Source organism: Thermobia domestica, chromosome 10, assembly GCF_964235325.1.
Source record: "Thermobia domestica chromosome 10, izTheDome1.hap1.1, whole genome shotgun sequence".
NCBI lineage: Eukaryota > Metazoa > Arthropoda > Insecta > Zygentoma > Lepismatidae > Thermobia > Thermobia domestica.
Window position 1 is genome coordinate 112920289 of NC_137463.1, and position 27133 is coordinate 112947421.

Sequence of the window (27133 nt, forward strand, 5' to 3'; positions counted from 1 at the left end):
TGTATATGTGATTCCCAGTAGCACGTTTGATAACCTGACTTCATAAGGTACGTATTATTATCGTGCTGTCTACTGGTATAGGGTGCTTCATATCTCTAAACGTAATTATTATTATTATTATTATTATTATTATTATTATTATTATTATTATTAGTAGTAGTAGTAGTAGTAGTAGTAGTAGTAGTAGTAGTAGTAGTAGTAGTAGTAGTAGTAGTAGTAGTATAGTATTAAGTGACTGTGGGTTTTCTCGGGGTTTATCCGATTCCCCAAACTTTTGTCATTTCACAATTTCATCATACCCCTTATCATCAGTGCATAATCGTGGGATGTAAAAGTAGAAATTTAAACTCGTTTCATTAATTCAAGGTGGAGTCGAACCCAGGACTTCTTGATACCTCATAATGCAACGAGTAATACCTCTCGTCCAGTGAACACTATGTAAATGCATCCAAAAACAACGTGTATTTAATTTATTTTGTTACCTCGTAATGAAGGAAACTCCACTTTGAAGTACTGCATGTGACTATGGTATCTGTACAAGCTATATTCCCGGCGGGAGCTCATGTTGTTCGGATTCCACGTTAATCAGTAGGTCCACGTCTAATATAACCTCGCTGCTGAAAAGGGACGTTAAACTCAAAATCAACTCAACTTGACTGTACAAGTTATAGGATAATTATTGGTCGAATTTTGTATCTTTGTTACAGCACTCATTACGTTATGGTTTTACGTCCTTTCACAGTACTGTGACTACTATATGTAAAACAGCACCTAGAGTTTACCACTGGCTCCTATCAACTTGCTGACCTAGGAATCGAATCAGGGACCTCTTGATGAAGTGACGACAAGTGATTTGATTCATTCGTTACGTACTTTCTGAATATACGTGTGAATGCTCCAGGAGAATCATGTTGATTACCGAAATGATTAGGTGTAGATCTCTCTGGTGTAAGTAAGAATCACCACGGAAATCTAAACTGAAAGCATTAAATTGCCACCCTCCTGTTCTACTGCAATCAGGCTGAATTATCTCCAACTTGCCTCTAGTCACGATATGGACTTCCCGAACAGCGTTTTCTGTGAAGGATTCGTTCTTGACTAATTTGAACCCACTTTCACGTTCCAGTATGTCTGCAGAATCCCTTGTGCACGTATTGCACATTACTGAAATATAAGTTTTTGGCCAGCTAACCTGTAACTTCCCGAAAGCAGTTGTGAACTGCCAGCTCCACGATTCTCGTGTTCGAAATATTACGTTTTGGAACTTTTTCTACATGTCCTTGTGAACTTTCTGTGTTATTTTAAAGTGCGGAACTACGTTTATAGTTTACAGATTCAGTTCATAACACGTTTTGTTTATTTTTATATCCATCTGTTTATCTCTCTCTTTACCCTAACCTGCAAATACAATATGAGTTCTTGAAATGACTGTATAATGGGAATGGAGGGACATAAATGAATTCCTGCGGTATGCTAGATTTCCGAAATTATTGGTCGCGGAACATTAAACTTTTAGATTAAAATATTTTTCTTCCATCCCAGACAGTAAGACAAAGTTTTGCGAATGCATATCGCAAGGCTAGTTTGAATGATTTTCTCCAAGTATGCATTCACGAAATTTCATATATCCCAACTTATGTAGACCACGATCCGGTGAATGTGAAAAAGTTGTTGTTCATATTCTTATAATTTATTCTGAAAGTATCCTCTGTAGCGGGCTAGAATTAACGACATATATATTATTGCGTAGGCTGGCAGTGATTAACAATAACAAACACCTCAGGATACTTGGATGGATACTTGGATGCATCCACTGCCATGCTGAATGAAAACTGTAGGATACGATAGCATGGAGCTCGTCGGAGAGCACTGCGCTTTTCCCACTCAGCACATCTGTGAATGCATTTATGTCCCAATTACAATCCTGAGGCGTATTTGGTTGGTAGTCACTGGTATTCAACAGAATGGCACTCGTAGTGCCAGTCTAGTCCATAGAAGACGACATCGACCAGCACAGAATTCCACACCTGTTTCAGGATTCCAGCGCCAAGCTAACACTGTGAACGAAGCTGAAAGGTCTGTTACGTCGGCCATTCCAATAAGTGGTGACCATCGCGTGCTGCGGTTGCATTGTGTGGTTCAGTATACACTCGTCGTAGCTTACAACACTCTTATATCTACTGTTTCCATATGTGTATCAAAGTTGCAGTAGCATGCCGAGTACATACTTCTATCAATTTCGAACATCAGGTGAAAAACAAACGAACATTTAGTGAAACTCTCTTTTTTATTTATGATTCATATAACAAAAATCCTTTACTCATCTTTCGCCTAGGGTCGAAAGGGAATATTTATGGAAAATTTCAAGTGGTTACGTTTAACACTTCAAAAAATCTGGTGAACGATGGGAAAGGATTGTACGCCGCTTACTATTCGACTTTCACAACACGACGTCTTCCCCCCCCAAAAAAACTACTTCTTGGGACGCTGAAGTCATATCTAAAAGTCATTTTTAGATCTCTCTATCTGCTGTCCCTATGAAATTTAATATTGAAAAAGTAAGTGTTAGATTTCTATCGCTTCTGATTTTAATGCAAAGGCTATGGTGTAAATTAAAACTATTCTTAGAGCAGTTACAGAAACACTTTATTTTTACAACTTCCGGTGTGTGTGTGTGTGTGTGTGTGTGTGTGTGTGTGTGTAGAAGGTTTGATGGGAAGATAAGATTGAAATTATTTTTGAAACCCTTAATAAATTTTAAAATAAACTCTCTATTTCTTACAATTTCTGCTCTGATACCTGTCCACGGACAGACAGACGGACATAGATGTTCAATAATAATTCCGATACTTATACACAACATACTTCGGATATTTAAAAATATAATACAGTAAAATGATTTCTTACATTTAGTTGATTATTAAAGATTAGCCATGATGCTATTGGTTATCTTGGGAATTAGGGAAAATATTGTCGTACTATATTTAGTAATGTAAAGCATCATATAATCTTCATTGTTATGGAAAAATTACCTTCACATGCTAATTACTTGCTTAAATCTGCGTGTGTTACGTTCCTTAATAACAAAACATCCTTACTTATAATCAAGAAATGTTTTGTTTCATGCTTTTTTAATTTGCTACAGTATAAGAACAGAGACAGCTCTTAACAGAAGTAATATCGATAGAGAAATAACTACAATAATAGGGAAGGAAGCTTACTAAATGTTTAATTCTTTTATATAAATTTATGAAGCTTTCTTTTCTAAGTTTGTCTACCTAAAACTTCCAGATACCTGCGTAGTCTAGTTTGACTAGATACTTATGTAGCTTATCTCAAGATCCGAGACTAAAAGAGAATAAGGAAACTTTTTAATTTATCCACGTTGTTTTCTGCTTATCATTGTATTCAAAGTTGCTGGTTTAGATTTAGATTAAAGATGAACTTCAATTACTTTGATTGTTGCTTGAAGTTAACAAATTAAAAATTTCTGAATATCTTCAGTTCACTGTAATTTTTTATAGTTTGACCATAAGAATTTATTTTTATTTTTACTCGTAATTGTATCTAAAATTGCTGCTTATGCAGAAAGGTAAACATACAATATTTAAGGTTATACAGTATATTAATATCAAAATCTGTACATAACCTATCAATTAATGTTACTAACTGGATATAATGTTAATAAGTTGTTATTCTTGAACAATAATGAAGTACTAATTAATATGACATGAAATACGCACTTACCAATATATTTTCAGGTGCGCATAGTATAAATTGGAATATGTATGACCTTCACATAATCTCTGTATTCATATTGGCGTTTTTGGAAGGTATTTTCGCTGAAGCATGTAAGTAACTGAAACATTTAATATATTATATAGATAAATCGATAAACTACTATTCCAGATATAAAACGGAATTTTTAACGTATAAACGTTTAATGCATCTAAGATATATAAAATCTAAAATACAGATCTAACAGTAACATGAAAGCAAAAAAAAATCTATACCCTATTATCACAATAAACCTTGTTGAAAGTGTTTTTAAAAAATTCAACTATCTTTTATTAATAAAAAGAAGTAGTTAAATTAACAGCTTGATTAACGTTTGTACGGATCCTGTGGTATCAAGACACAAAAATGTGAGTACGTGAGATATTCGGGTAACCTAAAAGTAGTTTCCGCAATTCAGGTTAGTCTACATACTAAAGATAACCCTCGGGTAGGATGACTAGTTGCCATGAAGAGTGGTGTCGTAGTTCAGAATTTAACGATCAATTTGTTAACTGTTAGGCGTCAGTTAACCACACAGACTCAGTTCAAACCGTCTCTTCTACCGAATTAGAATAAATCAATTTGAAAATACAAATTATTGTTAAAAGTAGGGAAAACCATTTAGAAAATATTGTCCCGATGTAGTAACCTCCTCATATTCTAATTTTGCCTTCCCAGACAAAACTTTCTGGAAGAAAGCCTTCACAGATAGAATTATTCTAAGGCACATGCTCCTCTCATTATCGTCAACCGGAGGTTGCCTGGGGTTACATACCCCTGCAATAGATACGAAGCCTTTCAAGATTACAGTTTGATCATATATAACCAGGTCTGTTCAGGTGTGGTTTGAGGAGTATCAAGATGAATTTCAATACATTGTCTGAACTGTTCAATCCTCGGAGTTGAGACTAGCATTGGAGCTAATTATCAATATGATTTAAAGAAGATTATTACTCTATCTTCTTTGAGTCTTCCATCACTTATGTAACAACAGATGTTGAGTCACTTATATTGGGTCGAATTTGGGTGCGTCATTTACCTAGGAAATGCCGTGTTTCTACCACCGGTAGTGTCTGATCTTCAGTCCATATCTACTGGCAATTGCTCCGAATCGGAATTTCCATTACTGGAGACTGCCTGCAGCCGGATCATAGGTATTGAATCTAACTTATCGTTACAGGGCTTCCACAGACTCGAAACAGTGTAAACACGGACTCAATGATAAGACAGGAACCACTTCAGTAGTCCAAAAGAACGATAGTTCATTGGGTTGATATCTGAAGTCTTGACAGGGATGTTAGAAATTGTTGAAATTGCAGTTTCCTGTTCCATACGGCAATTCCAGCAGTTTTTGTCATATCTAGATGCCTTGTCTTGGTGCAGTTTAACCAGGTTCACATATTGTCCGTACAAGCTGAGATTTAATGCTGGCTCATTTCAGTCGAGACATGAGTTTGATAGTTCGCAGCATTGATTTCGGCATTTCGCCCATGTTTCGGAGATGCAGTTTGTTCCTGTAGGAGAAATCGGCATCAATCATTAACACTTTTGGGAAACACTGTGTAAACTGGCGCCTTGGTGTCAACACGTTGGTATGTAATGGTAAGAGCATTACCACAGTCTATAAGTAAATCCACATGTCATCAAGGGTAACAACAAACATCCATGATGATCGTGAGGTGATGTTCATACAGCATCCTTCAGTTCCTCAGCTACATTACAAGGTTTCAGGGCGTGCACACTACTCTTGCAATAATCGTAAGGCATAAATAAGTGGGAGTGAAACGGTAGATTGTCGTATGGCCATCACGGACTATTTTCAGAGGTTACTGTACGCCGAACCATACGAAATAGCGGCGAAGTGCTATTTACGGGACGCTGCGTGCGTTGGTGGGATGGGCACAGGACTCTGTGTCAAATATTTCCATATAATATGATTCACGTTGACACAACATATATAAAAAATTACACACTTGAGGCACTTCTGGAGTCTTGAGGCCACTGACTTCGTGAACGTGCGGCGGAAAGGATCCCTTCTCAGAATCTGTTCAGTTTCGGTGGCATCAGACTATGCTCGACCACATTGCTGTCCTGTGTAACTCACGAGAGATTATTGCTTGCCTCGTGACATCTCACAATGATAGGTTCCACATGCGTGGTAGAGTTGCACACTGACTTCGGCTCAATATAAAGGAATCAACCTTACGAATTGCTGCACTTCGTGAAAAAATTATTTACATTTATCTATGAAAGATACGCAAGATATGCATCTTAATTTCGAGACGAGTATAAACTGTCAAACAATCTAAAGGAAGATGAATATCGTATTAATCAAGGTCTAGCATTTTATCAAGATGTTTTTATTAGTTTGTTAACTATTTTTATACTAATGTTTATTATTTTACCATTTTAGGATCTTATCTCTTTTTAGCTACATTGAACAAGGCTTTTATTTCCTAATCTTTCTATTACTATTTACGCTTACACAGCTCTGTTTTAGATTTGGTAGCTATTTAATAAATGTCAAAATTTGATAATTAGTATGTATTGTGGCAGAAACAAAGTGCCTTACTGGTAATGTTCCTATAGTACTAGTGTGGGCGTACTAGCATTCAAGGTAGAAGTAATTGGTATAAAGCTGACTTTACTCTCATTTGATGCAGAATCCATTCAAGAGTGACACATTAAAAGCCTAACGCTATCCAAGTTGAGATAATGTATACAGAGTGGTCCAAAATTGCTGAAATTACTTCTAAAGTGCATAAAATGATATGTAGAATATTTTTATGTAGACAAAAAGTGACTCATATAAGGACTTTAAATTCCTTCCAAGTGAAAGACTGCACAGTTTTACACAAGTACATGTTCTCTTCGTTCCTGTAAAGTCGCGTTCATGCGCATATACTGGGGAACACCAAAAAACGACATTGTTCTTAGAATGAAAGGAAGCAACGAGGAGTCAAAATTCTATTCAAACGGGCAACGCGGAAAGCTTTTAACTTCACTATCTCAAAGTGGAAATTAACGATATTGCCTAATAACAGTCATTAATGACTCGAATGCTGCTATTTCCTCATTATCATATCTAATTTATTGAAGCTAATGGCGTGCTTTCAAAGAGGGTTTTGCAAGTTGAACCTTCACAGAAGTTACAAATGTATTTATGTCTTTTTAAGCTATGGCATGAATTGACGTCTGTCATATGAAATACCTACCTGCCGAAAATATTCTGAAGTTAGCTCACAAGTAGACATATGCCTCATATGTTACAGTCCGGATACCAACAAAAGTGGTGGGTTTCGGGAGGTGAGACTTAAGAAACTTTTAATATTTAGTGAAAGTCGGAATGATCATGGTACTCGGGATAGAATTATTGCTATCCAGGAACTTAATGGTGTTGCAAAATTACACAAATACTGTCGCCGTGACTACACCAACAGTCGAAAAATTAAAGAATGTGATGAAGTTGTACAAACACCGTTCCCTAGAAAGAAACCCACCGATCTGTATCTGAGTTCAGCTGAAAGATCAATTGTTTATTACAGGGATGTAAATGAGCAACAAAATTTTATTAGACCAAGAAAAAAAGCTACTATCCTATATCACACAATAGAAAGCATTTATGTACCTTTAAAATAAATAATAGTGATATTAAAAACTCGCCCGTACCGATGAACCACTCGCTCCGGGCGAGTGCGCGAGTAGTTATTTGCATCGCTAGTTTATTATGTTGTTGAAGATTGACTTTCATTACCTAGAGCGTCAAACATTTCACATAACTGAAGCTACAAGTTAAAGGCAGTATCCTTTCCACCTGCAGCAACCGAAATGACACGTGGAGGGTGGAAGTTGCGGAGAGGCTTCATATTTGTGTTGATCTTGTTGGAGCTAAAGCTGTTTATCACAAGGATTGTCATGATCGATTTCATCTGTCAAACAACGTCCTGTGTAAACGTCTACAGAAAGTAGGAAAACAAGCAATCCAATGGAGCATACACCTGGACGGAAAGTGAATAAAGAAAGACTAAGTATCTATTTTGGTACAGCAACTAATTTTTCTTCAATGAAAGAGGCGTCCCTTGGTCGTCATGCGATCATCTATGCCTGCAGACCGTGCTCTACCATTTCCCCAACAGTGCTTGGTTTCGGAGAGCAAATGAATCATGCATGTGGAACTCGCTGACTGATAGAGGCTCGGATAGTCAGTGTCTTACATCGAAGTTATGCATAACAAACAGTCGGTAGTAGTTTTTGTTAGTGGCGACAACATCTTGAAAGTGTTCTATCGTGAAGATTTCCTTCACTGGGCCGCAAACAACATTGATAATTACATCAACACCATCGTCTGTGAGCTTACCCCTACGCCCATATCATTGTTCAGAGAAGGGTTCATGCAGTAACCAGACAAAGAAACCCTACCACAGTGATTACAAAGAATGTTACACGGTGTCCTCATCCAAAAGGTAGGGCTAAGTTCGTTCTGGACGGTGGAGTGGTACTTCATCAAGTTCGTTGAACGAAGAAAAATTCAGGGATACGAGCGGATGATATTGTCAATCAATGCCGCTTATTTGTATTGTCGATGTCAGAAAGAAGAGTTTCTAATGTATTTGATGGATATTATGCTCCAAGTACAAAGTATTGAACATGAAAGACGTAAATGCTATAGCGATGTAACGGATGTGATTTCTAACTCCTCCACAAACATACGCATCAACCAGGAAATACTTTATCCAATACCACAAACAAACACAAATTTATCACTCTTCTTTCTCAGGCACATACATGAGACGGTCATGATATTGCCAGTCTACTGAAGATGCCGACTACCTAATTGTCCAAACGGCTCTGAAACATACTACCTCGGGTAATTTTGGTATTGTTATTGTAGTTGTTGATGACACAAATATAATTATTCTGCTAGTATACCACTTCAGACCTAAAATGTGTGTTATCTTTGTTTTAAAAAAGTGAAACCAATAGAAGTGTGCGCACACATGTGATTGTCCATAAAAATATGTAGTAATATAACATTGGCTATGTCTTCACATCTACTGACGATTCATGGCATTATTGGATATGGTACCGTATCTGCGCCTTTTGGTATTGGAAAACCTAATACATTACACAAATTCCGATGTTCACAGAATGCAAGAGAGTCAAGTAGCTCACTCCTGACTTGTCCCAAATCCTTGTAGATGTCTCAGGAATCGGCATACCATTACTGTCGATTCTTTGTGGTGGAGATCCTGAAACATCTTTAAACAAAATTGAGTACTTGAGTTTCATGAGAGCTATCGCTGAATGAAATACCTTAATTATGTCGTAAAGACTGCCTCCTGCGGAGAATGCTGCGTATTTATATATTTTACGAACATATCTGCAAATAGTACGTTCGAAAACACTTACCTGCAACGCTCTTGATCCAGCTAAGTGGGACTGGATGCTTGACAATAACACTTATATCCCAATTCAAACTGATGTGGCACCAGCGAAAGAGGCTGTCCTGATGGTAATCCGCTTCAAACCCAAATCTTAAGCCACTAAATCATGCAGCACAAATATCTGCTCATGTCGGAAACATAGACTGAAATGCGTATCATCATGCGTTCACTGTCAGAGTGGATCATGTTACAATAGTGATATTATCGATTTGTCTAACAATGACAATGAAGATCTTGACAGCGAAATGTATATTACGTTCAGTAAGTAATAAGATTTATTTGAAATGAACGTTTTACTCAATTTCAGTTGCGATTCAGACACCCTACTTATTTATAAAGGGTCTAATATTACTTTATTGTTACTTACTTTCACTGTATCTGTTTTAATTCGTACGGTAGTAGCTGTCAGGCATACTTATACACAGAGAACCGAGCATTTGTTCATACTACACAGTATTTCAAAAACGATAGAATACTTTACCGGAATTATAATATTTAGAATCGTTCTATATCTTCAGCAGAATATGTTTTGCAATATCCTTGCTTGTATTATGAGAAGGAGGAACAATATTTTGTACCAGCCTGTATATGTCCATAGGCCTGTGCCCTCATTTCGACATTTCAGAATATGGTAATTCTAGACTGACCTATATGTAGTTGTTCCGATTGATAGAAATAAATTTATGGAGTACATGAAATAATTTAATTTGTGTAATTACACCTTTTAGTGTTTCAAAAAGAGTTAATACACAACTTAAGTTGCCTAAATCAAAGAGATCACTTCTTGTGATACCCTGTGTATGAGAAATATTTTATTTGAAAGTTTTTGAATAGATCCTTAAGAATATGCTAATCATTAAGAATAGCTAAAGGAAGTCAATTTTTACCTGTGCAAAGGATAGTATACTGAGCCGGTAAACAATACGCTAGTCGATTGTAATAGGAGGTAATATGATTGTAATAGGATTGTAATGGAAGGGATTGTAAGAGGTGATTCTTCTCATCAAAATAAGTGAAAAAGTTCCTATGAACCTGTGGGGAGAAGTGCATAGTTTCAGAGCTAGGGCTGTACAAAATCGCGTGAAAGTCAAATTTCAAGAGACCCTATTTCGAATTCGAGAAACCCTGGGGTCCTTATCAATGTAAAGAAAGTCACTCATACAAATCCAAAAATGCACGTTTCATTAAGGTTCAATGGGTATGTAGAGTATCCCCTGTAGGGTGAAATTCCTACACATGCCATCAAGCGAATTTTGAGATATGCTCTGAATTAATGATTGGTCCAAAGTGGGCAGCAGTTAAGCCTTAACAACAATCTACATCCAGTGCTTCGGAGGGAAGTCGGAAGTGTTACGAACCGGCAGCTCCATTTTTGTGTGTGTGTGTGCGGAATAACGTATGATCCGATGTATTTCACCACGATATATTTCAGGGTTTCTTTACTTATAACTGTGAATAAAAAAACATCGCAGCATGCTTTTCTCCTAGTACGAGTGAGCATGCTCTTGACGATCTTTAACACTTGTGACATCGCGCCATAGGATTCCTTCTTCAGTGCTGTCAAGGCTTATCGTTTGCCTACTTATGAACCAATCATAATGTCAGAGCATATCTCAAAATTCGGTTGATTTCATGACTGGGAATTTTACCCTGCAGGGAATACTCTGCACACCAATTCAACCTTAATGAAATATGCATTTGTGGTTTGTGTATGGTTAGCTTCCTTTACGCTGATAAGGAGGATCACTCCACGATTTCTCGAATTCGAAATAGGTCTCTTGAACTTTGGCTTTTTTGCGATTTTGGATAGTCTTAGCTCTCAAACTATGCCCTTTCTCCACAGGTCCATAAGAAAGCTTTTTGACTTATTTTGATGGGAGGAATAACGTCTTACAGTTTGTCGGCATAGTTCATTAACACCCATATATATATATATATATATATATATATATATATATATATATATGGTGTAACAAAAAGGTACGGCAAATTTTCAGAGGTGGATTCCTCATGGGTAGGAAAACAAACAAAAAAGTTCATATGACCATATGTCATGACATGAAATGTATCATTACAGTGTTACAGCCATTGAGTCGTCTGATGGTGTAAAATAGTCACATTCTGGTCGCTCCTTAATGTGACTCAATTTATACCTCAATTGCGCCATGGCATTCTCCATGAATTGTGGTAAGAATTGGTGGTTGATTGTTTTCAACAATGATCATTTACTTAGTTACAAACAAAGATACATTTTTCTTTTAGATTAACGTTACACGATGAAGCACGAGGCTAAGGGAGTCGGTGTTGATGAGATTAAAGATAAAGGTGGAATAAAGATAATGGAGATAAACGGTAGAACTCCGAGAAAAACAATGCACACGATGTTTGCCTACTACAAAGCCCATTTAACATGATCTGTGATTGAACCAAGACCCTATGCATCTGAGATGAGTGTTCTACAACTGACTCACCTCAGATTATGTTTCACTGAAAAACATTTATATTGGTTCTACCAAACATTTGATTATTGAATATGTGAATAGATGATTTCTTCAACATACGATATATTTCATGGTATATTCACCTTCTTAATGTATAGTGCAATATCAGTAATTTACAATGGCAGCAATTTGCTTGCATATTTTATTTCATTTCAGGGTATTCCGTAAATATTGACCAGATAATCCTTTATTATTATTTTACTTTTCAGCCGAAAGAGTGAAGAGGCAAATAGATCCTATGTGCGACTTTACCAACATAAACGTACTGTGGAAAGAAGACTGCAATTTGTGCAAGTGCGTTTTTGCGGGAATTAAGATGTGCATTGCAATAGAATGCCCAGTACCACAGGTGGAAGAAGGTGACAACTATTTTCTGTGCTTACAATAATTTAGGTCTGAACAAATTAAAGTTCTCGTTATACCGTACAGATTATCAAAATTAATTATCGTGACAAATTAGAAACGTGAACAACACTCATATAAAGAAGATAAATTTCTGTCTTCTGTCTAATATATAAAATTCCAAAGTTTCCTGCAATATGTCTGGAAGTTGTAAAATAACACATTGAATTATGTAATATTAATACGTGGAAAAAGTGTCAATTGAATATTTAGGCTGAACAATTCGTCACGATCAATCTTTTATTGATTATAAATATAACGTATGATTACTTCGAATCAGACATTCAAAGCAAGTTTACCTTGATTTTGCTATTCCAACCCATGGCACTTTTGTGGTAGGGATATCTTTAAATCAGAACCCCTTTATAAGAGATTTGCTTCACTCCTTCCATCTGTATTAACTAGAGATGATTCCATACCGGGACCAAGCACCCGGGGAAAACCTATATATCGTCTGAAAGCTCTTGCTATGAGAAATACGAAACCGTTTTCAAATCACGGGCAAACTCGCTACCTGACCCCATAAAGGGTCAGTTTGTTAGTGTTAGTGACCCTATGTATGGAATATTCGACAAAGTAAAAATGCATGTTACGATACGTCACGCGGAATCGTCTGAGTCCATCGTGTTCCTTTTTGGCTCATTGCCGAAACGTGATTCAAGAAAGAGTTTGATAATATCACTTTTCATCCCGACGTACCCATTTGGGCAGTGTTGCCAAAGAATTGTACATATAACGTGACAGATGGTTTGTGTAAGAGCAGATGTATATCCATGAAACGTGGCAGAAACATCATTCGTTACTAGAGAAAATATATTGTGGATGTATTTCTCTCCCAAGAACCCCAGTTTGTCAGTGTTGCCAACCAAGTGTAAAAATAAGTGGTAAAACAGGTTCAGTATGCTGAAATGTTTGTTCACCATACTTGGCAGAAACATTACATGGCACTATAGCAAAAGGACTTTGAGTGTGACCGCCCCGCAACCATTGTCAGTGTTGCGAATAAGTGTTAACATCACAATGTTGAAAGTTGCGTGCTTACCATTGAACGAATGTATAACAAATGTGATGGAGCAGCAGTGGACAATGGAAAACAATGTGAATGTACCAGTCTCCCAAGCACCCCAGTGTGGGAGTGTTGCCAACCAAATCGGACATTCAAGATTTTTGCATGAAGTCTATCTCATTGGCGGACGTAACTGAAAACATGTGCTTGTGGGTTCTCAATAACATACTACAAACATAGTATGGGCCACAGTTTAATTATTTCCGACAATGCCGTAGACTTCATACGAAAATCTTGAATGTTCGCATTGGTTGGGAATACTGGAACATTGGGGTGATTGGGAGACGGGAGCACTCACACTGTTTTCCACTGTACATTGCTGCATCTGTCACCTTTGTTATATATTCGTTCAATGGCACGCAAGCCATTTTCAACATTCTGACGCTTGTTGGCAACACTGTCAATCTAGAGTGGTTGGGAGACGGTCACGCTCAACAACTTTTTGCTATAGTGTCGTGTGATGTTTCTGCCAAGCATGGTGAACAAACGTTTCATCTCTCGAAACCTGTTTAACAACTACTCATTTTACACTTAGTTGGCAACACTGACAAACCGATGTCGTTGGGAGAGGAATACGTCCATAATATATTTTTCTAGTGACGAATTATGCTTATGAAGCGTTCCATGTATATACGTCCAGTGGTACTGAAACCATCACCCACATTGTATTTACAATTCGTTGGCAACACTGACCAAATGGGTACGTCGGGGTTTCAAAGTGATATTATCAAACTCTTTCCCGAATCACCTTCTAGCAATGAGTCAAAAATTAACATGACGGGCTCAGGTGCTTACGCATGATGCATCGTAACATTCATTTTTACTTTTGTCGAATATACATAGAGTCAGAAACACCAACAAACTGACCCCTTATAGGGTCAAGTTGGGGGTTTGCCCGTGATTTGATAACGGTTTCGTACTTATCATGGCAAGAGCTTTCAGACGATATATAGGTTTTCCCCAGGCACTTGGTCCCGGAATGGAATCGTCCCTAGTAAGTTCCTAAGAACCACAGGAGCCAGATCTATGCCATTTCTGTTGGATATATTCTTAATGAGTAATTAGAGAGTAATATGCACCTTAAGTTGAACGATTATGTGGTCCATTCAGAGCACAAGGAATTGAAGGACAAATAACAAATTTGTGAGAACAAGAGACATAAAGTTTCTATGCTTATTTAAATGCAAGCAAAAGGGAAAACTGCCTTTTAATAATACGAACTATTTATATCTGGGTGTGAATCTTTTAAGCACTAAAAGTAGCTCCAGCTAGAAAACTTAATTTACACACACACACACACACACACATATATATATATATATATATATATATATATATATATATATATATATATATATATATATATATATATATATATTCAATACATCCAAAATTGTCAAAAATGCATTTAAATCTTTTTCGCACTGATCGCTTCGAATGTGCATGAACAGTGTACCGTGATGTATCACACTCTTCCAATACTCGACCATGTCATACCTTGGTTAATTAAAATTACATATGTACTGTAAGATGTTTATGTGAAAGTGTTTAATATGAAAAATAATATTTACTATACTACAATAACAATAGAAACTCACAAGTGGGTGAAACTATTTTCGCGATTGAAAACCGAGGCAGAAATTAGTATCGGCAAGACACCGAGAGAAGAATCTTCAAACTGGGATTATTCCGGCAACAACGGAACTTATGGATACTGATACACCAAATAGTTAATAATCATGCATGATATTTCATTCAATTCATGCTGTGCTTATATATTTTGTTATTTGTAAGATAAGAAAAAAATACACAGGGACAGTCGTATTGCTGCTTTTGTGCAAACGTTATGCAACTATTCCATTGATACAGGTAACTAAAAGGAGGAAAGAAAAAAATGTGATGGATGTTGCAGACATTTTAAGTATTATATTATTGTCAATAAACATAGCATAAATATGTACAGTATTTAACCGAAATACTTTTATTACTTGAGATTTAAGTGAATAATTTTATCTTCAAATAACAGATAACATTAGATAAAATACTTTAGTATTTAACTGAATGCCTAATAAGATCCCACAACTGGTCCTTAATCAAAAATTAGTGATTGCAAAGGTGGACATAACATGTATTATAAACAGCTCGATATAATGCACGGGTTGTAGAAGCCCTGTTCCAGGATGGCAAATATTCAGGGACAGCAGATTTACAGGAATATTTTCAATTGCATAGATTAGAATGATGAAGATGAGGTTGATGCCTTCGGCAAAAATAAAGCGGAAGATACACTCATCAGCAGTTGCCTCAAATGGGCGAGCAATCAAACCAATCATATATTATCTAACTAAAACTGAAAGTTGGGGCCGGGGTGGCTCATTGGTAGAGGGTTCACCTCTAGTGTTTGGGGTCCTGGGTTCAAACCCTCGTCCCGCCAAGTGAACTTTGTGGTGAACGAACACAGTGTGCGTGGGGTTTCTCGGGGTTCTCCCGTTTCCTCCCACTTTCCTCATTCCACCATTTCATTCATCTCTCATCATCAATGTCTCCTTTAGCCTAACCGGCATAACCATGGGACGTAAAACTCAAAATTTCATTTCATTTTAAAACTGAAAGTTACATCGGTGATACCGTTCCAAAACGGACGAACTACGTTTCTGGTGAAACTGAAATAGAGTTAAGTTGAGTTTCAGTTTAACATATCTTTCAGCAGCGAAGCTATATGAGACGTGAAGCTACTGATTAACGTGAAATCCAAACCATATAAGCTTCCGCCGGGAATCGAACCCGGATCTCTCACGAAATTGAGACAGAATGGCATTTGTGTTGACAATTGAAACTTTTGTTATAGAAGAATGCACTCTTCATAATCTTCCCCACCTCTTGGCTATAGACTTCATTCATTCTGTCGTGATAAAACTCCCAGTACATAACAGAAATATCACTATTTCAATTTCGTAAAACTGTAGTTAGGTTGTTTTCCCATAGGATACTATTTTGTTCATTGTTTATATTTGATATTTTTTACTGTCACTTAAATATTGATAATTCACTTAACTATACCAAATTTAATTTACAAACATTTATTGATAATGAAGAGGGGGCAACTTTTAACGGCCCAGGCTACAGAGAAACTTTTGAATACAACCCTGGCAACATTTGTTACAATAATTTTATGCATGCTGTTATTATAATAGTAAGTATTTTATAAATAATATTAGTCTATGAAATCCTAATAAGATGGCTGAATACTTTTCTCCTTCATTTATTTAATATTAACTTCTATATACGGATGCTTGATTAAGTCTTCGAACACCTTTGGGAAAGAAGATGAAGTTGCCGACCGAAATTTGTCATTTTTCGCTGTCATATCTACCAAACCAAAGATTACCATAACAGATTTCTGAGGGGAAATCTGGAACATATTAATTGTATGGATTTTGGATATGTTCGACAAAATATTTAAGACCATGATGTTCTCCAATGTTATCAGACCGATAAATTATATTTGTATTTCTCAAAACATGTACGAAAGAATAATTACTAGGGTGGAGCGTTTTGCACTTTTGTTGGAAATCCGATGACGGAAAAGGTGCCTTTAGTGGCACCGACCTTACTGATTTTTAAAACCTTTTTGGAGAACCCCTTACCCTGCCCCAACGGACTTAAAGCTTTTTAAGTGTTTGGTTAGACAACACGCACAACACCAATGACAGAGAAGCTACTTGTGGTCACTTTTAGAGGTCCCTGATGTCTATAATACAATCATTTTATTAAACGAAACTTGTAGCAATGCTAGTAAATAATTTTAAAATGTTTATGAGTCCAAGTACAGCCATATAAGCACAGTTGTCGGATTTAATCTCCAGTTTTTGTTTGGAATCCCACGTTAACGATGATTATAGGTATAACGCTACACAACTTCGTGGTTGCTTACTTTGGACACGCTCTTCGAAAGTCATCGCAACGTCCGCCTCCGTCCAGAAGATTCGCGCATCTCCCGCTCGCCTCGTTAACTCCAGAACCTACGCCGACGTTTCTAGAATATTCTCGCTCGAAGTTCGGTGGTGGTATAAATATTGCGTACTACGGCCAACCAATCCAACAGGCCAGTTTATTATAGCTTGAGCTTTAACGGTTTTACTTCGCTACTGTTTCTGTTAAGACAGAGAGTTTGTACATTGAACCTAAAGTTACAGTCTTCTTAGTGCGATATGATTTAGAGACATTTTGTATACTTTGGTTTCCAAGTTCGGAAGCAATGGAAAACAAGACGAAGAAAAAGCCTCATAGGAGAGCAACGCGGGAAAGTAAGACACGAAGCTTATTTGGAAGAGTGAAGTGCAGTTATCCACGTACGCCGACGTTACGCGACATTATCATCGGTTTCGAAGTGGTTTAAGTGGTGACGAAGGTGTAACTAAATTACCAGTGACTGACATTTGTAAACTAGTTGGACAAAGAGTTGTACATATTTGGTGTAAAGCAAGCATTCCTGAGGTTTCAGAAAAGAGAGTCTTTGACATGCTGAAAGCATTTTATAATAAGTGTCGCACCAAGGAAAACCATTTCAGTTGACAAGGACAAGAAGCAACACTTCGTGCAGGTTTTGTTGCACACGCAGAAAAGTCTCTTTTTGATATTGCGTCTTGCAAATGTAAAACGGCCAAAGATTGCAACTGTGAGAGGACACGCAAGATTTCAAAACGAGAATTCAAGTTTCTTTTGCACCAGAGAACATCACGAAAAAATAGCTTTGGTAGCATTGACGTCCGAACTTCCAAATCTCTGGCAAAGATGCTTTCCCGTAAAGTGAGCTAATTTAAGGGACAGACAACCAAGAAAGACACTGAAAGTGTTGAAGCAAGCCAATCAACTGGAGGGATTAGCCATAGGCACAGGTCAAAGATGCTGGTGTCGTCAGGGGAATCCACCGAAGCTGTTCAATCGGAAAGCACGTCGGGATCTTACTTCGAAGCGCGACCAAGAAGGAAACATAGCCTAAAGCGCATCTGTCTCCAAAATACAGCGGAGGCAGCGTTTAGAACTGGAGCTTTAGACAGACAGGTTGCTTTGATCGCTTCTGCCGTACTTCAGGACGGGAGACACATAATGCCAAAGGACAAAAGTCTTGTTGTTGACATATCTAAGGTACGAAGAGGAAAAGATAAACTGGGTGAGAAGATCCATAAAGAAAAGGCAAAATCTAGGCCGGGCGATTACAAGTATCTACTTCGACGGAATAAATGATGCAACTCTTGTGCAAGAAAAAATTAACGGCAAATTACGAAGACGAGAAGTTACAGAAAAGCATATCACAGTTCTATCGGAGCCCTGTTCAGAATACTTGGGTCATGCCACACCTAACTCAGGCACTGGCAAGGATATTGCTGACTCTATATTGGAGCTTTTAGAGAAGAACCAGTACGACGTGTCAAGTCTTGAGGCAGTCGGCAGCGATGGTGAAGCCACGAACACAGGATGGGATACCGGCGTGATAAGTCAGATACAAAGATCCCTAGGAAAGGAACTGCAGCATCTCATTTCCCTTCCTCAAACCTACGAGTTGCCATTTCGACAGCTGGTTACCGAATTGGATGGTTTACTAACCGGACCGAACGCTTTTACCGGCCCCATTGGAAAGAAATTAAAGGATTATGAACGTTCACCGATCGTCGCCTTACACCCATTCCCATTGAATGGGTTTGTGAAATGGAAAAACCAGAGGGTTTAAGTAGCGACCAGAATTATCTCTTTGAGATTTGTAAGGCTGTTACTACAGGAATGTGTACTACCGATCTAGCAAACAGAAAACAAGGACCATTATCACATTCACGATGGCCTGTAGGATTCTTCGCCACTACATCAGTACTTATAAATCTAGTTCAAGTTTCTGTCTACTTTGGCAGGACATTGTTAAAGTATACGCTCCCGTCTGGTTTTCAATACGGCGAAATCCTTCGTGCGAAATGGGCGCCATGGATCTGCTTAGCATACTTAAGCTATCACGTTTTCTGCCAGAAAATCTACAACACATAGTTCATTCTGTTCTACAAACAAACGGATACAACGCTCATCATGAAAACCTGCTGATAGCGATGACAGCAGATGAAAATCCTTATATTCGAGCGTTAGGCTGGAGAAGGATAAAAAAGTTCCATAGCCAGAAGAATCCTAGATCAAGCCACCCACGTGACTTCATTGTTCCGAAATTAAACTTTACAGCTGAAAATTACTACGACATGATTAATTGGCCTTAATGTCTAACAGAGACGCCAATCACACGAAGCTTAACGGATCAACAGCTTGAAGGAAGCATCCGAACTTCAGCTAATCTAACAACAAAATTCCCTTGCCACAGTCAAGCTGTGAAACGCACAGTGAAGCTGGTGTCAGAGGCAGCGTCGAAAAAGTGCGGCCAGAACGCCAGAAATATCTACGTTAGAGCCAAACTGAAATCTAGAACAAGAATGCCCCGCTTCGAGACCAAGAAGAACTACGTGACCTAAGGTCAAATTTCAACGCATGCCTACTCGGTGGGTGGAACTCGATATGCAACCACATCCCGTGGTGAGTTGTGTATCATTTTGCGTGCAGAGCAAAATAAGCGAAGAGTTGCACAAAGAAAATCGTGATATATCAAGGGCTATGTCTATAATCATCGTTAACGTGGCATTCCAAACAAAAACTGGACATTAATTAATACAACTGAGCTAATATGGTTGTACTTTGACTCATAAACATTTTAAAATTATTTACTGTCATTGCTACAAGTTTCTTTTAATAAAGTAATTGTATTATAGCCATCAGGTAACTCTAAAAGCGACCAGAAGTAGCTTTTCTGTCACTGGTGTTGTGGATGTTGCCTAACCAAACACTTAAAAAACTTTAATTCCGTTGGGGCAGGGAAAGGGGTTGTCCAAAAAAAAATAAAAAGAATTCAGTAAGGACGGTGCCACTAATGGCACCTTTTCCGCATTAGCCGTCATCGAATTTCCAACAAAAGTGCAAAACACTCTACCCTAATTATTACCAATCGAAACGACAATTATACTAAGCTAAACAAATATATTTGGATGGCATGATCAATTATTATATAATTTTTCTAACTCTAATAGTTGTGGCGTTCTCGTTCATCGGCAGTACTCTCCTATTGTATCTAAAAGTTTCGTCACATTCTTTTTTTTTTTTTTTTTTTTCGTGAGTTCATACGACTGAACATGGGTTTAATGACAATGGAAAAAGGTCAAACAATCTTTTGTTAAAGTTGAATATAGCTAAAATCACTTCAAACTAAGTATTTTAAAATGATTAATCAACAAACACTTTTTTTTTCAAATATTGACATGAAACAAGTACAAAGAATGATTCAATAAACTAATCTTAGAAAGAATGAAGAAAAAGATTACCTTGAAGAAATTGCCAACTTATCTAACTTACAGAAATATGTTGAGGTGTGAATTTAAAAAAAATTCTTTCAGCTTTGTCCTTTAACCAAATGCAACCTCAATAGCCAAATAAATGACAATGGACGCAGTTAAATAGTACCAGAACTTCAACAAGAAGAGAATAATAAAAATTCTACGAAATGACGTAGAGTGAATAGAAATCCGTCCCAATACACAAATCTAGGTTAGAAACATAACTTGATATCTCTGTGATTCTAATTTGTTCACTGTGTCAAAACACATGTTTCAAGTACAGATAATAATAATAATAATAATAATAATAATAATAATAATAATAATAATAATAATAATAATAATAATAATAATAATAATAATAATAATAATAATAATAATAAATGGAATGCGTGGTGAGTTATTAATGTCTTTACAATCTTAAACTTTTCTGTTCACTTGCAATATGTAATAATTCAGCGCTCATCCAATGGCACAAATCCCGGGGGTGAGGTGACATGTCCCGTCCAATCTTGGAACTGGAGAAACTGTTCCCCCTAATAATTAAATAATTTTTAGGATAAAAAAAAATTCGTTGACTGTACTTTATGTAACAAATCATATGATTTATTAGTTCCATTTCCATTTGCACTAAAAAGTTGCAAAGTACTAATTTAGAAATGATGGAAAGGAACTAGTTTGTAAAGTAATGTAGGAATTACGTAGAAATAGAGATGAAGTACTATTAATACACCCCAAAGCACCGTTAGTAATAGACGTCGGTCAGTCTCCTGTGTCTGACTCGAATTTCTGAATAGGTACTCGGACTTGTCTTACATGTGAATTAACGCATGAAATTTCGAGAAATAGGTGGGAAGAAAGGTCGTGAGTGGCAATGTTACTTGCTAAATTATGAAGATAAATCAGTATCTTGCAAATTTTGTGAACATAAATATGTATGCGCAAATGTTGATAAATTGGTGTGACATGTATCTTAAGGCAGTTACCCAGTCTAATTTGTTTATTACATTTAAAAATTAAAATGTTTATACTATCAGTGGTAGAGTTAAGTTTAGAAAATACACTTACATATATATTTAAACTGTTTAGTGGTGTAAAAATATGTGGACTTACTATACCATTTTTCCACTACTTACTTTTTAAGAACATATTGTAAGTAAATATACATTTATGCGTACTATTTAAATATAATAAAATATTAAATAAGTAAGATAGTACCGTTCAGAATATACATTTTAAACAATCCTCTAGAGACTACTGTAATAATACAATATAAAAAAAACTAATTTAACTTCGAAATCATTATATAGTAATAGAATGTAATTTTCTTTGTGATTGTACATAAATTCCCTGAAAAATTCCAATTTTGGGAATCTTCCCAGGAATATTCCCTGGGAATATTCCCGAAAAATATCTTCATGGGGATTTATATATCTCTAGTCAATGGGTTTTCTCTGGGTGCTCCCGTTTCCTCCCACAATATAATTCTATCGATTCTTCCATCGTCAGTCAGTTGACTAAATCATCCGTCTCTCTTAGTCTAAAGGGTATAATTCTGGGATTTTTCACTGAGAAATTTCATTTTTCCTAGTTTTAAAGTACTTTGTTTTCAGTACTAACCGCCATGATAAAATAACCAAAAAGCTTTAAAAGGAAGCGAGAAGCAGTTTTCTGATATGAACTCAGTATTTCATAGTCAACGGGATTCTCAATGGAAGGAGGCAATTTAACCACTCACAAACAAACTTAAACACCATCGAATGTTTCCGTAATGGTGTCTGTGGCTTGCCAACATTTGTAGGACCTACAAAGCTCGTATGCACAAGATGGCGACCGCAGCACTAGAGGCTGAATTGCAAAACGATATCTATTTAAAACACTCCTCGTATATATGATACCCCAGTTCAAAGAGGAAGTACTACATCTGAAATGTTCGGTTCCAATAGATGAATAAACCTGGAGATGAATCTTGCTCTTCAAGTGCAAGAACGTTTCCAAAAGCATTTTTAAAGGATATTTCACGATTATTATTACAATAGACACCTTGTTAACCGACGACAATGGAATAAGACCCTGGCCGGATAACGAAAAGTCAGTTACAATAAAAATAATTATTTCTGAGCTCCTACATTATATAACATCCGTAAAATGGTTAAAAGGCTTGCAAAATTATAGTTCAATATATTTGTTATGAAAATCATAAGTATTGATCACACGCTACTTCAGTCAACATCAATTGAACTAAATACTCTAAGTTATCTAATATAAATAAAATAAAGAGTTTTTTTGTCTGTCTGTGTGTCTATGTGCAGCCTAGGGACCAGACGAGTGGACCGAGAGTTACCAAATTCAGGTCACGGTACGTTGGTCCAGGCTCCAGACGGAAACGAAGTTTCTTTTTTTAATTTCGAACCAGGGGTTTCGGGGGGGAGCGTTTACCGGGACATGTAAAAGTAGTAGAAAATGATCGATATTAGTGTCCAATTCATAGTTTTCACGGTCGGTGATATCAAGGGTGAAACTCCCATCGCTTTAACTTCCAAATTTACCCCATTCGGCTGGGGGCCGGGGGTCACTGGGGGGATACTGAGACATGCAAAAATAATCCAAAATTACCGATAGTGTCAAATCCACAGTATTCGTTGTCGCTGAGATCGATGGTGACACTTCCATTCGATGACTTTCAAATTCAAGTACCATTGTATGCGGGCCAGGATTCACCTGCAAGGGAGGGGTAAGAATTTGCCGAGACATGTAAGAATAATCTAAAATGATTGATACTAATGTCAAATCCGTATTTTTCGCGGTCGCTGAGTTGAAAGGTGGTACTCCTACTGGTGCTGAATTCCAAATACCGCCCCCATACGGAGAATGGGTGTTTCAGCTATTATTGAATAAAGTGCAGTAGACTATCGCATAAACCATAAACTTATTTACTGTGTATGTGTATTGATTAAAGGGAAATATATACACACACACACACACATACAAACAAACACGATTAAGCCTCCAATACTGAATGAAGTGTATATATTATATTTTATGAACAGACTTACTAAATAAAGGAAATCACATTTAGGCTTAAAATTACAAACAATCTACTTACAAAAGTGGTGTTTTATGGAGCTGTATATTGTTGTGAAGCACCAACATAACTGATAACAAATATTACCTATTTCTCGGAAAATGGGCGGTTAAGCTAACGGACCGTTAAAGAGAAGCCAGTTAAGAGTAAGTCTATTGTATGTAGAAATCAACATTGAAAATAGGTTTACAGTCACGAAAGCAAGTATTTTTCAGCTGACAAAATTTCTTTTTCTAATAAAGCATGAATAAATAAACCTATTAGAGTACCGTACCGAGTTTGGTAAGTTATCAAATGATAACTTTTCTAAGGAGAACAACAAAAAGATCCGAATTCATTCATTTGTTCCCGAGTTATTGGCAAAAGAAAATTTGTCAACTGTCAATTACTTTCTTTTAATTGTGTATAAGTTTTTACTCGTTCCGATTTCACTATACGAATAAAAGAGCAGATGAAACGTATTATTGGAATCCTGGATCTGTATCAGAAAAATATGTTTGTCATTTGGCTCTATGAAAAACAACTTTGAAATTAGTTGAATAGACGAATAAAATATTATTAAAGATATAAACATATTGAACATCAATGCCTTTTCACTATAATGTAACGAAAACATCAAATTTTCGAGTATCGAATTCTAATATTGCTCAAAAGTTGCGTACTCGCGTGCTAATGAATGAAAAAATAACGAAAAAATCACATTTTGGATATTTAGTACACGCAAACTGTCTTAGCAAAAAAATATTTAACTTTAAGGAAGGAATATAAACATTACTTTTTTCATTTCTACGGTATGGCTTCTAAGTATCTTATTTTAGTTGTGTGAGGTCATGTTTGTTATTAATTCGTTGATGTGAGTAAGTTTAAATAGTTTATTTTCATAATAATTCGCAGCTCTTCGCCTATTTCTCAACGTTTTGTTTCTCATGAAATGGCGTAGAACTGACCACCAATTCGAGTTCCGCCCACACCCTACCCAATTGCCCTACCAATTAGTGACAAGTTTGACACATCTTTCAACTTCCTGAGTATGGCATGGAAAATTTAGGAAGGCAAATTCTGAGCAGATTTTTCATGCATAGGTGATAACATAGTTTCTGTTGTCAAGCTTTCCAGCACTGGAGGGAAGACACGTTGCATTTTCTCCAATATATCAGCTTACAGTAATCCGTGGCATCAAAACTTATTCAGCGTGCCATAAAAGTTCTAACCGATTTCCCGTTCGAATCTGATTTCTTGCCTCTAGCACTCTCTTGTAACCCCACTCTCGTACGTGTTGTCCCTCATCCACAGTCATAGCTAACAATATGTTCTTTGGATCACTGAAGAACGCATTTCTCACAGGATCGATGGTTCTTTTAATATTGTTTCGCAAATGTCTAATTGTTTGAACTACCTTCAAAATATGTTTAGGTCCATATTTCACTAACTGATATATCTTTATGTCGTACCAGACAGGAGCATATGTCTTTATAATGTCGTTTACAAACACTTTAAGTTTGTTTGTAGCATTTGTTCGAGAGACGTACAAACAAAAGACCCGGTATATGCATGTCAGTATCGGAAGTGACCGAGAAATCCAGGATCTCTTATAGCCACATCTGGAGCATATTGTCCTGTCTGAATTGCTCTGTTAGAACTTTTATGGTACCTTCAATAAATGTTGATGCCATGGACTACAGTGAGCTGATAGATTAGAGAAAATGTAAGTTATCGTCATCTCCAGTGCTCGAAAGCTTGGCAACAGATACTATGTTATCACTTATGCATGACTAATCTGCCTACTTACGCACGACTTCTTAAATTTTCCATGCCATATTCTGGAAGTTGAAAGATGTTTCAAACTTGCCAAGGAATTTGCAGGAAAAGTGTGCGGACAAGAAAACTGAGATGGCTATATTAGAACAACTTTGCTCTCAAGATTCACAATGTCAACATTTGATAATAATAAAAAAGAAATCTGAATTCAAGACGTCTTTTTCTAAATCAACATAATTTAGCATATCCTAATTGATAGAATGGTTTGATAGGGTGTGGATGGAACTCGAATTGTAGCCACATCCTCGTGATGAGTGCTGGACCATTTTAAGGGAAAAATGGTGAAAAATAGGCGAAGTGCTGCATAATCATTATGAAAATAAAATGTATAAACTGACTCATATTAACGAATTATTAACAAACATGACCTCACACAACTAAAAGAAAATACTTAGACGCTACAGAAATGAATAAAAAATAGCTGTATCTTTCTTGCGAAAAAGTAAATTTTGGTGTTTTTTTTTTTTTTTTGTCATTTTTTCAAACGTTAGACAGTTTGCGCGAACTAAAGATCCACCGTATGGTTATTTTCGTTATGTTTCAATTTATTTCCACATAAATATGCAACTTTTGAGCCCTATTAGAATTCGATCCTCGGACATCTGATATTTTCGCACAAAGCTAAATTTTGGTGTTTTTGTCACTTATTTCAAACTACACTGTTCATCCGTGATGCCTTCTGGAAAGCTTGCAGGAAATAGTTGGAATGGATTCACTTGCTTTGTTTTGAAGGAGTTGACACTAGCAAAAGCTTTAAGCACTGTGGGTCAAACAGAATAACGTCGGTATTCTACGATATAAATTTAAAGTCTTTGTGTAAGTTTTTACTGTATTAATTAGCAAGTGCTACTTTGATTGAAGAATGTAGACTGAACGTATTTTAGAACAGGATCCTAAGACTAATATTCGGATCCAAGAGGCACGGGAATGGGGAATAGCGGAAACTTCATAACAAGGAAGTGCATAATTTATACAATTTACCAAACATGTTAGAACCATCAAGTTCAGGAGGCTCAAGTGGGCAGATCATTTAGCCAGAATGGAACAGACTAGGAACGCTTTAGAAATCCAATCGGAAGACAACCATTAGAAAGACTTAGGTCCAGACAGGAGGACAATATTAAGAAAGATCTACCAGAAATAGGAATAAAAAGTAGAGGCTGGATCTAGTTGGCTAAGGACAGAATTCAGTAGAGAGCTTTTGTGAATGCAGCAATGAAAAATTTCCGGGTTTCATAGGTCATAGAGTTAGTTAGCTTTTAGCAAGTGAACATAAGTAAGCGCAGAATGACCTATTATTATAGGTAAAATATCTTTTTTTTTCTTAAAATATTATCCCTTTATAACGCATTTCTTGTTCTTTTATCTTCATTGTAGAACGATACCCATCAGCAGCAGAAGAATTTGTAATGGCACACTGTCAACGAGGTGTAACCTGGACCAAGGATTGCCTTTCTTGTACTTGTATGCACAATGGAAAATTAGCTTGTAATGACAAAAGAATTTGTGCACCTGCTAAAAAATGTGTTCCTGGAATTACCTGGTTACAAGAGTGCGGCCAATGTTTCTGCAACGACTTTGGTAGCCGATTATGCTACCAAACCAATTGCAAAATAAAGTAA

At 36.7% G+C, this 27133-nt stretch overlaps 1 protein-coding gene across 1 annotated transcript; it reads left to right on the forward strand.

The window, feature by feature from the left end:
* On the forward strand, nt 1-27133 carry LOC145661584 (uncharacterized). Its single transcript, XM_081726903.1, has 4 exons — nt 1-47; nt 3762-3851; nt 11932-12081; nt 26889-27133. The coding sequence occupies exons 2-4, from the start codon at nt 3785-3787 to the stop codon at nt 27131-27133; spliced, it is 462 nt and encodes a 153-aa protein (XP_081583029.1). The 5' UTR covers nt 1-47; nt 3762-3784.

Coding starts and splice junctions, on each gene's coding strand:
- LOC145661584 (XM_081726903.1), top strand. CDS start 3,785: ATGTATGACCTTCACATAATCTCTGTATTCATATTGGCGTTTTTGGAA. Junction 3,852..11,931: donor AGGTATTTTCGCTGAAGCAT/GTAAGTAACTGA, acceptor TTTACTTTTCAG/CCGAAAGAGTGAAGAGGCAA. Junction 12,082..26,888: donor AGTACCACAGGTGGAAGAAG/GTGACAACTATT, acceptor TCTTCATTGTAG/AACGATACCCATCAGCAGCA.